Source organism: Denticeps clupeoides, chromosome 16, assembly GCF_900700375.1.
Source record: "Denticeps clupeoides chromosome 16, fDenClu1.1, whole genome shotgun sequence".
NCBI classification, from domain to species: Eukaryota; Metazoa; Chordata; class Actinopteri; order Clupeiformes; family Denticipitidae; genus Denticeps; species Denticeps clupeoides.
The window spans coordinates 16,526,747-16,537,802 of record NC_041722.1 but is presented as its reverse complement, the minus strand read 5'-3'; the positions used below and the strand labels follow the sequence as shown (position 1 = coordinate 16,537,802).

The following is an 11,056-nucleotide window of genomic DNA, read 5'->3' as shown; positions in this document are numbered from 1 at the left end:
GTGCAACTTACATAAGGGCTTTAATATCATTTAAAATCCCCTGTTTATTTCACTAGGACATGATCTGCAAATACCATTAGTTTGAAATTAAATATGCATAAGAACCCAATTAATGTAAATATTTCTCAAAAATATTGTGTTTTAAGAAGTTCATAATGGGCAAATTTCAGATCATAAACTTACAGGAAATAATATAGTTTTTACCAGGTTATACAGTATATTTTTCAAATTTGGGTCATGCATTTCATTTTATCTTTTTTGTCTTTTGAAGATTTTTACCATTTAATTTCCCCATTGCCCATGTTTGTGTGAAATTCTACACAATGCATTTTATTTGGGAACAATTTAAGAGGATGAGGTTCTGTTTACAGCCATCTTATCTCTCCGGCTCTGATCAATAACTCCACGCAGAGATTGGCAAACACAGTATGGGGCCAAAGGTAAAGGTAGGCTCCACCCCCTCCAGAGAGCCTGTTCAAGGGACAACACTGCCCCCAGTGCTCAAAGTGGAACATAGCGGCTCTGTCTCTGTCTATCAAACGCAGAGGAAAAGTTAGATAAAGTTACTGAGCTGTTGAACTGTTTTAAGTACCATAAATCTAAATATATGCAAAGTTTAATCCCAGAAATGAGTCCTGAGTCACATTTGTTTCATTTGTCCTCTGACCTATGATGCAGCTTCTTTCTCCCACTCATGTTTACTTGCCACAAAACCCTCCCCCACAACACTTTTCTCAACTCTGATAAGAGCAGAGAAAATTGAACAGGCAGACAAAATCACAGTCAGTGTCCCTCTCTCTCTCTCTCTCTCTCTCTCTCTCTTCAGTTCGTCTTCACTCTCCTGCATTCTCTCCACCTGTCTGCGCGCTTCCTTTTTTTCTGAATGGGACTCTGGACGCAACACATCAATAAAACGCTGCAAACGACCTGGACAACCACAAAGCGGACTGATGGTATTTATCAGCGAGACAGCCAATTAAAGCACAGTGACACAGGAAGACCTGCTTTCATTCATGTCATATTTATGGCTCTGGACATACCTCTCGACTGGGGACAACCATAGGCGGAGACACAAAGGATTTATTTTTGCTTTGGCTTAAGGAGAATAAGCAGCGAGCATTTCAAAGATCCGCCAGACCGATGCCATTCTCCTCCACCGCCTGAGCGGCCCCGGCCTGAGAAGACTGCTGGGCCCAGTTCCAGCCGGAGACACGGTGCCATGAGAATCCAGCGGACGGCTACGGACCTGGAATCCTCAGACTACAGCGCGAACCTCGACCCTTCCTACACCATGTTGGAGTTTGACAGCATGCAAGTCCTTCCTGTCGAGGGAGGTACGTGCGGCCCTGACCCCGCCTCAGCCAGGCTGTAGCTGGAGCGGGACAAAGGTCACCAAGAAAGAAAAAGTCACCCTCTGCTGTGGTGCCAATCTGTGTGTGTGTGTGTGTGTGTGTGTGTGTGTGAAATGCTTGGTGACCTCACACTGTGCCATTAATGTTTAGTTGAAGCCGTCATGAGTTACACAGCATGAATGCCTGAGACATGTACCCACTCTGACGATATCAGTAATCGTTAATGTCAACCAGCCGGCTTTCATTCTGGTCGGCTCCCAAAGTAATCACCATTCATTTTATTAGACCTAATCCGGCGAGTCTCTCGTAGGTTTACATAACGTGCCGTTTGCTCTGCAATAACTGGTAACTGCAATCAGGCATGCGGGCTTTGCGCTTGTGTTTACGTAGGACGTTGCCCGTCTGGCTGGCTGTCGGAATGATGCCATTGGTCAGTGGCTGCCTTTGAGGAACAGGCCAAGAGTAACACGCCGAGTGGCCTAATGTTACACGTCGCCTCCGCACTTTCGGTGAGGGGCGCGTTTTCTCACGACAGAAAAGGCTGCAGGTCGAACCTTCATTTTATACGGCGGCCAACAAAAATACCCCGGCTATCAATATAATCTCATTTTCTGTAATTACTGGGCTGCTGAATCAAGACGTCTTCCCGACACTTTTAGCGGCCCCATAATCAGAAGGTTGCCGGTTCGAATACCGACCTGTCAAGGTGCAACTGAGGTGCCACTGAGCAAAGCACCGTCCCCACACACTGCTCCCCGGGCGCCTGTCATGGCTGCCCACTGCTCACTCAGGGTGATGGGTTAAATGCAGAGGACAAATTTCACTGTGTGCACCGTGTGCTGTGCTGCTGTGTATCACGTGTGACAATCACTTCACTTTTTTTTTTAAGAGCCGAGTTGAATGGCAGACGCTGTGTAATCTCTTAATTCAACCCTGATGAACTCAGGATTTGAAGAAAGAACAGTTGAAAGAAAAAAGATAAAAACAAGCCTTCAGCCTGTTAAACAGTAACCCCTTACCGCTCCGTTTTAAGTGCGCCATTTACATACATTACACCTAAGAGCCGTTGTCCCCGCTGCTCTCTACACAAATTGTGTGCTTGATTTGCTTGAGACAATTCGGGTGCAACTGAGTAGCGAGAGAATGCAATTTAATCCAGCGCACGGGGAGATTGAATTAAAAGCGAGCTCGCGGAGCACAATTAGCCAGGAAATGGCTGCACGGGCTCTGGCTTTCCGCTGACCTGTGACGGGTATAATTAAATGGGGAGTTTCTTCTTTCTCCAAGTAATAAGAGGCTGCGCTCCTCAGAGGGTGGCCACCGAGGTGGCTGATATCTCCACCAATAACAGTCTTTTATTGCCACTGCTCTCATAAGGCCTGGCAAACAAGGCAGATTAGCCCCGTTCTCCCATAAAGAAATGGTGGGATGGCGTGCGTGTCTGTGTGTCAACCTGGATTTGGGGTTTCCATTCATCACTCTAAAAGATTATTACAGTGATTATTTATCACTTGTCATAGGACCACTTGCACTTATCCACCACAAGACCTGACGACCTCAGAAATGCAACCATTCCTTGTTCGCAAAATGATATAAAAATAAATGAGTTCTTATGTTTATTTTCCCATTCGTGGAGAACTTCAGTGAAGTTCTCCACTCAAAAAGCCTTTTGCCTAGAATCCACGAATGGGAAACTGACCCCAAATTCATTTCTCATGTTTCCGGTCTCACAGAACCTTTGATGGCGGGACCTGCTCATCTACTGTCCCAGACCAATGGCAGTCTGTGCTCAATTTGCGCAGACCGGGCGACAGGGAAGCACTACGGCGCGGCCAGCTGCGATGGCTGCAAAGGCTTCTTCAGGAGGAGCGTGCGGAAGAACCACGCCTACACATGCAGGTACCTCTTAGATCCATCTGGCAGCCTATGAAGCATAACCAGCGAAGAAGCTTGGAAGCATCAAAATGTGCTGCAAAGACATTGGTTTCTTGACTAGACCTTCAGTTAGTGAGACAAGAGAAACGGACATGTGAGGAGGTCATTTCACAGCTGTTGGTGCACAATATGACAGGGTTCATCTAATTTCATCTCATTTTCTTGGCCGCGCCACCACAGAAATGCAACATTTCACATCTGAGGGAAACTTTTGTTGTAAATACACATACAGGCTGTAACTGTCACGCAGGCTGGACATGGCGAAGAATAAGGACGCATACCCACAACGTCATGAAACAGGGGTTTAATACTCGGTAGACAGGACAAGGGGAACATCACCAAACAATGACCCGACGTGGCAGACACAAACAGGGCAGCTTTATACATCAGACACAGGTGATAACAATCAGTAAACAATACACAAGACTAACACGAATCTCCGGTCCGAACTCTGGACCCGGAGTGGCCCCTGCCGGACCGGATCATGACAGTAATGTTTATAGCGTTGTTCCCATCAGTTTGTGAGGAAACATCTTCATCAACAAACTTTATTGTGATGAAAACGAGACGAGATGCTGGTCATGTGAAAATGACTCCAACAAAATATATCAGGTAATATTGTTGAAACTTAATATGTTTTACAAGAAATTTACTAAAATGTCCCTTAATTCTCATTGATGAAAACAAGACAAGACATTAATTCCTCTTATAGTTACCATATAGCGGTTTCTGTTTCATGGTCGAACAGAAGACGTCACTTATGCAATGCGCAAACATTACTTACATTTCAGGATGGGTGAGCAGATGACTGGGAGAAAATGACGAAGTGATTGACGGACGCACTTTCTTTACCATGACGTAGAAAACAAAAACAGATCAGTCGAAAAACACAAAACAAATCAGAGCGTCGTCCGTGTCTGGAATGCATGTACTGTATTCTTCAGTCTATAATCATGGTAGCATTAATATAATAATAAGATAACCTTGTTTTAATTATGAAATGGGTTTGACTAAAAGAAAATATTGTTATTGTTCTATTAGGTACTATACTGACTGGGTTAAAATAGAATTGGATCATTGACTAAAATTAGAACAAAATTTCATCAGTTCTAGTTAACTAAAACTAGACTAAAAGGTCATGGATAGTTCTGATTATTATGAACGCGATTAGTTGTCACATGTGACACAGCACAGCACCCAGTGCACACAGTGAAATGTGGTCTCAGCATTTAACCTATCTCCCTGAGAGAGCAGTGGGCAGCCATGACAGGCGCCCGGGGAGTAAAATTATGATTATGCTCAGACTTTTAGTTGACTGAAACTTGACTAGACTAAAATGAGTCTGGACATTACTAAGACTAATTACTAAATTAGTAAATACTAAAACAACTATAGTTTCATCAGGTCCATATGCTTCTTTCTTCACGCAAGTTTGGTATAGTTCTTGTATAGTCATGTGTGTGTAAACATGTGTTCATGTGCGCAGATTCAGCAGGCAGTGTGTTGTGGACAAGGACAAGAGGAACCAGTGCCGTTACTGCCGCCTGAAGAAGTGCTTTAGAGCAGGCATGAGGAAGGAGGGTGAGGCGCATAAGATCTTCTTCACAGTTAATGGCCGTGTTTTCTAACCCTTGTGTTGTATTGGGGACCTCAGTACCCCACTTTTTGGAAGGACCTGTTTTTCGGGATTAATAGCAACTTGATTGGCTGCTTTCATGACCAATTGCCTTGAGATTGGACCTTGTCGTCTGGCCTGGTTCAGACGATATTCCGATCATGTTTCCTTCTATGAGCAGAGTGCGGGAGATGTCACGATGAGACACGTTCCTCTGTTGGAAAGTATCCACTTGGACAGACAAGAAAAAAAGAACATTTTTTATGTAAAAATTTGAAAAATAAGTAGAATGTGCCCAGCAGATGCCTCCCTGTCATCCCCAGCTGTGCAGAACGAGCGGGACCGCATCAGCTGTCGCAGGGAGGGCCAGGCGGCGGGCAGCCTGTCCATCAGCGTGCTGCTGCAGGCCGAGGCGAGCACCCAGCAGGTAGGGCTGTTCACTTCAGCGACACGAGTTAACATAACAAGCCGATGGCTTCAAAACAAGACGGCGATCCAATTAGCCGACTCGGGTGGAGCTGAGTGGAGGAGGGAATCAAAACCAGCTGGATTCAGGCGAGGAGGCGACTGGAAGCGCTTACCGCTGACCTGAGCAGCCATCCGTCGGACCCCTGACCCCAGTGTATTCACGCTCTTAATTCAACTCGGCATCATCGGAGACACTGAACGGTACACAGGGGGAGAAAGTCAAGGCCGTTCTTTCCTCAAGTTTCTGAGACAGGCAGCCATTAGAGATCCCCAGAGATTATGAGCGCTGACCGCTGGCTTCGGTTACCTTCTGAGAATGGCCAAATTGCCTTGGGACTCAATTTGATCACTGCCTATTTAATCGTGCCGCTCAGGCTTGGATTCTGTGCCAGCATTCAATTTGCTCTAAACGCATAATATCAACCAGACATCCTCTCCACATGCCCCAGGAATGAAGCAGAATTAATTGGATGATTGACAAATGAACCGCAAAATGAGGCCGGGCTGCTTTCCTCTGGGACCCGGTCCCTGTGTCTTTCATGTCAAGGGGTGATCCTAAACAAGCCCATCCCAGTCCAAAAAGTGGCTGCAGAGAAGATTACAAAGCTCCAGCACCTACACATTCTCAGTTGTCCATCTAGTTTGTTTCATCTTTCAAGATGCTGGTTTCATCTTAACAGTGAGTTCGCAACTCAGCACACGCAAACCTCACCACTCATCTCGGCATTACAGTAGGTACAGGTGGGCTGGACAACCCAGGCGGAGTTTTGTAGGTGCCAACGTTAAGGCACAGTGGAATGATAACGCCTGAGAATATTTATTCATCTAAGAAATTTTAGTGCTAACTTGTGGGAAAAATGGAACAAAAAGTGATTCAACGTAAAAAAAAAAACTGTTTTTTAAATTAAATTTACACTTACATTTTTATCAGACGCCCTTATAAAGAGGACCTTGCAATCAGTAGTTACAGGGACAGTCCCCCTAGAGACACTCAGGCACACAATTGTACCGCCTATGAACCTTGGTCTACTAGGCTACTACCACTACTACTGAATCTAAATCAGGATTTATAGTCAAATAAATAAGATTTATTTGATATTGATTTGAAATGATATTGATTTATAGTCAAATACATTTTTTTGTGTGTGTGTCTCAACCATCATGCTTCTTTACAGTTTTCCTCCTGGACTCCTGCTGCCCACAGTGACATCACCGCCAAGAAGATCGCTCTGGTGGGGGACGTGTGTGAATCCATGAAACAGCAGCTCCTTCTGCTGGTGGAGTGGGCGAAGCGCATTCCGGACTTCTGTGAGCTGCCTGTGGACGACAGGGTGTGTCTTGTGATCGACTCTGGTGCTCGATTTCACGGCTACGCGTTCTGACTGTCCGCTGTGTGTCTGTGTGCAGGTGGCCTTGCTACGAGCCCATTCAGCCGAGCACCTCATCTTGGGGGTGGCTCGCCGCTCCATGCCCTACAACGACATCATCCTCCTGGGTAAAAAGTCAAATTTTACCTCTCTGGGTTCACAGGATCCAGCGCATATTCACTGTGTTGGAATTCCCATGATGATCTCCCTGTCACAGGAAACGACTTTGTCATCCCCGTGAGTGGGCCAGAGTTGGAGGTGTCCAAAGTAGCAGCGCGCATTCTGGAGGAGCTGGTCAGGCCGCTGAGGGAGCTGGACATCACGGACTCAGAGTTTGCCTGCCTGAAAGCCATCATTTTCTTTGCCCCTGGTTGGTCAACACGTCCCACTCTAACCAGTCAATGACATCATTGCTCTGGCAAACTCTGGCATATTTTAGTCCAGTTGCCACAGTTTCATCGTGTTCTGGGGAAAGTTATTAATATCCGACGGTCTCTTATTAGTGCGGTAGTGCCAGGTCAGCTAGACATGCAGTCCCAATGTTCAGGGCTGTGTGAGGACCGGTCTGTAATGGCTCCGCAAACAAACAGTGACTTGGGCCCACAAGATTCAAGATTCAAGATTGGTTTATTGTCAGTACAACAGTATACGCAGTATAAAAAATATTGAAATAATGTTTTACACAGACACCCCCATAGTGCAATCGTAAAAAAGAAAAATATATATGTATCTACACACTAAACTATACTAACTAAAACTAAAGCTTAAATACTGTACAGGTTATCTCTGTAGGAGAAAAGTCGAACTTTTCTGTCGAATAAACATGATAAAAATGACAGACAAGACAAGACAAACGTGTAAAATGAGCAGAAATGTGCAAATGAATTGAGATGTGCAAAATGGTCAGTATTTTATCAGGATAAGTCTGGCCCACCAATTCATTATAAAAGTAAATGTTTCATGTTGCCTAGTAACTAATGAATATTAAATAAAAATTTTATTTGTCACATACACAGTCCTACACGGTATGATATGCAGTGAAATGCTTGAGCAACTGCTAATATATGCAATATGTAATGCAATGGGATGGGAAAAGGTAAAAACACATATTCCTAGAAGTCATATGTCATAAATGTCAATGTCAATGTAAACAAGCTCCTTTACATTAATCTTCTTCTTTCAGCAGACATCTGAGGAGTCAGGTCCTGCACAACTTCCTCCATATGTCCTCTTCACATGCTATTGTAGAAATTGCCCCATGTCGCATCAGTTCTGGTGGCACCACATTAGACATCACACGCGTCTGTTTGAACCTTTCAGACTGCCCCGGCCTGGAGAGCCCACAGCCGGTGCGGCGGGTGCGTTTTCAGGCGCAGGTGCTGCTGGACGAAGCGACGTGCGAGCAACGCGGCCGTTTCGGCGAGCTGCTGCTGATGCTGCCCCCTCTGCAGAGCGTGGCCTGGCAGATGGTGGAGCAGCTGCAACTTGCGCGGCTGCTGGGAGAAGCCAGCGTGGACAGCCTGCTGCAGGAGATGCTGCTGGGAGAGGGGGCTTCGGCAGCAGCCACTGCGTCTACAGCAGCAGCCACTAGAGCATCAGAGCCAGGTTTATTGAATTGAATTACACACATATATACATCTGACTTATAATGTGGGTGACCTGAAACCCTTCTCCTAAATTACTGTGACACATCGGTAAGCGTGGTTGTGCAACATAACTTCAGGGTCCAATCCAGAAGTCCTCGGATTCAACCCTGCTGGACAACCCATTATTCCCCGGGATCCTCTGAGCAGTCCGGTTGTCCTGCCCAGCAACTTTACCTCAGTCATCCTGCCAGTACCTACTGGTAAGTTTGGTTCAATTTATCATTTTAACATGTTGAATCTACGCGGAGCCTTTCTCAAATTCAGCAGACAAGCAGACAGTGAACAATATTTCTGAGCCCAAGCACCACCTTGCCAAGTTCAAAGCGCAGAGCAAATGCCTTTAACGTGAATGTAAAAATCTTAAAAAGAGCACCTTGTCACTGCCAGTTCATGCTGCCCCATTCTTCGAAACCTCACCAATGGCCTACATGTCCCAGCCCAAGTTAGAACAGCATCCCCAATGTGGACAGTGTGACTTCCTAAAAAATTGTGACAGTGGTGGCCTAGTGGCTAAGGATGCGAACTTTTAACCAAAGGGTTCAAATCCTGAAAGATCAAGGTTTCATTGAGAAAGGTGGCATCCCCATACACTGCTGCCCAGGCACCTTTCATGACTGCCCACAGCTCACTAAGGTGATGGGTTAAAAGCAGAGGACATTTCGATGTGTCAACGTGTGCTGTGCTTGCTGTGCCTCACAATGACAAAAACAGTCACTTTCAGAACATAATACCATTTAAACCATTTTCTAACCTGAACCTAGAGTCCACGTGTACAGCTAAAGTACAGTACAGGCCAAAAGTCTGGCACACCTTCTCATTCAATGTGTTTTCCTTATTTTCATGACTATTTACGTTGGTAGATTCTCACAGAAGGCATCTAAACTATGAATGAACACATGTGGAGTTATGTACTTAACAAAAAGTGGTCTCCACAGTCACCGGACCTGAACCCAATCGAGAACTGACCGCAGAGTGAAGTAAAGGGGCCAACGAGTGCTCAACACCTCTGGGAACTCCTTCAAGGCCTCTTGAAGCTCATCGAGAGAATTCCAAGAGTGTGCAAAGCAGTAATCAGAGCAAAGGGCGGCTATTTTGAAGAAACTAGAATATAAAACATGTTTTCAGTTGTTTCCACGGAAAGTTAAAAGTGAAAAATTACGTTTTCATTATAGTTCTAGTTGACTAAAAATAGACTAAAAGGTCAGGGATAGTTCTGATAGATATTTACGTTATAGTTACTAAACAGGATGAACATATTTTGGAGACTAAGGGTAAATGATGGTTTCATAATGATGCATAGGCTCAACAATTCTGGCCAGTCACAGATCTTGTGATTACATATCTACAGTTGTTACATTTCGGTGCGGCCGTTTTACCTACCACAGTTTGATGCAGATCCCAGCCCGTCCATCCCAGCATGAAACCCAGAATGACATTTAGCTGGACTCAAATTAGCCACTTGACCTGTCCCACAGTCGTCTGCTGGTGTGTGAAACCTCAGACGCTGCTTTCCTGCATGTGGCCCAGACTCCATGTAGGCGTTTGTTTGCTGGACAGAGTCACACGGAACGCTGGACAGCACAGGGTTTCTTTAGCCTTTTCCCAAAGGCATGATGGCAGTATAATGCCGGTATTGTAACCAATACAGGGCAACATTCATACCTGGATGATCCATACCTGGATCAGCGAGAAAAGCGCTAGTAACATCATGGTGACCTAACATCAAAGTAGTTGTGAAATGTCAAAAAACGTTTTATTAAGCATGGGCGGCATGGCCATTTTCACCTTGGAATCATGTGGTCAACAAGACAGCCGGACCACTGTACACTCACACCCACAGACAATGTAGAATCCCCCACCCACCAAGTGCGCATGGCTTTAGATGAAGGGAGGTGGTGTTCAGGGGTGGTCAGTCGTGGCCTAGCGGTTTAGGAAGCAAACTGTGAGTTCAAATCACGAACTGTCAAGGTGCCACTGAGGTCCCCTTGATCAAGGTACCATCCCCACACACTGCTTCCTGGGTGACGTTCATGGCTGCCCACTGCTCCCTCAGGTGGTGGGTTAAAAGCAGAGACCACATTTCACTGCTTGAACTGGGTGCTGTGCTGTGGTGTGTCACATGACAATCAATCACTTTAACATCACTTAGGGAAACCTGTGCCAACACGGAGAGCCCGTGACCTGTTGATTTTCCCCCCCTACAGCCATGCCAGGGGTTCCTCTTGTACCCTCAGACACGGGTGCCATGGTGTTCAGCTCTGCAGAGGAAGCTAGCATGAGTCAAGAGATGGACAACAGGCTTCCACTCACTCCTGTGCACACATGTCTTTAAGAGGTTACACACACACACACACACACACAAAAGATCTGTCACTGAATCATTTACTACAAAATACAACAATAAATGCTGTTATCAATTTGAATAAAATGGTGAAAATGCTACTAAATGCCTTTAACTAAATTACATATGTCTGTTATTAATGAATGTCTTATTTATGGAAGAGTTTATGTGGCAGATATGTGAGTTTATCATAAAGAAGTCTATCATAAAAACATCATAAGTATTGTATTGCCCAAAAATGTAAAGTAATTTATTTTAATATTTAATCATTTCAAACATGTGTGACAGGAGAACATGAAAAATGTGAGATGCAATAATAAATACAATAAAAA

The 11,056-nt window shown here is 45.1% G+C and overlaps 1 protein-coding gene across 1 annotated transcript; it reads left to right on the top strand.

Annotated features, from left to right (window-relative positions):
• Positions 1-892: 892 nt before the first annotated feature.
• hnf4b (hepatic nuclear factor 4, beta) lies at positions 893-10,732 on the top strand. Its single transcript, XM_028956616.1, has 10 exons — positions 893-1,334; positions 3,086-3,251; positions 4,774-4,868; positions 5,226-5,329; positions 6,546-6,701; positions 6,778-6,865; positions 6,955-7,107; positions 8,058-8,342; positions 8,461-8,583; positions 10,588-10,732. The coding sequence occupies exons 1-10, from the start codon at positions 1,220-1,222 to the stop codon at positions 10,713-10,715; spliced, it is 1,413 nt and encodes a 470-aa protein (XP_028812449.1). The 5' UTR covers positions 893-1,219; the 3' UTR covers positions 10,716-10,732.
• Positions 10,733-11,056: the final 324 nt, after the last annotated feature.

Coding starts and splice junctions, on each gene's coding strand:
- hnf4b (XM_028956616.1), top strand. CDS start 1,220: ATGAGAATCCAGCGGACGGCTACGGACCTGGAATCCTCAGACTACAGC. Junction 4,869..5,225: donor AGCAGGCATGAGGAAGGAGG/GTGAGGCGCATA, acceptor TGTCATCCCCAG/CTGTGCAGAACGAGCGGGAC. Junction 7,108..8,057: donor CATCATTTTCTTTGCCCCTG/GTTGGTCAACAC, acceptor TGAACCTTTCAG/ACTGCCCCGGCCTGGAGAGC.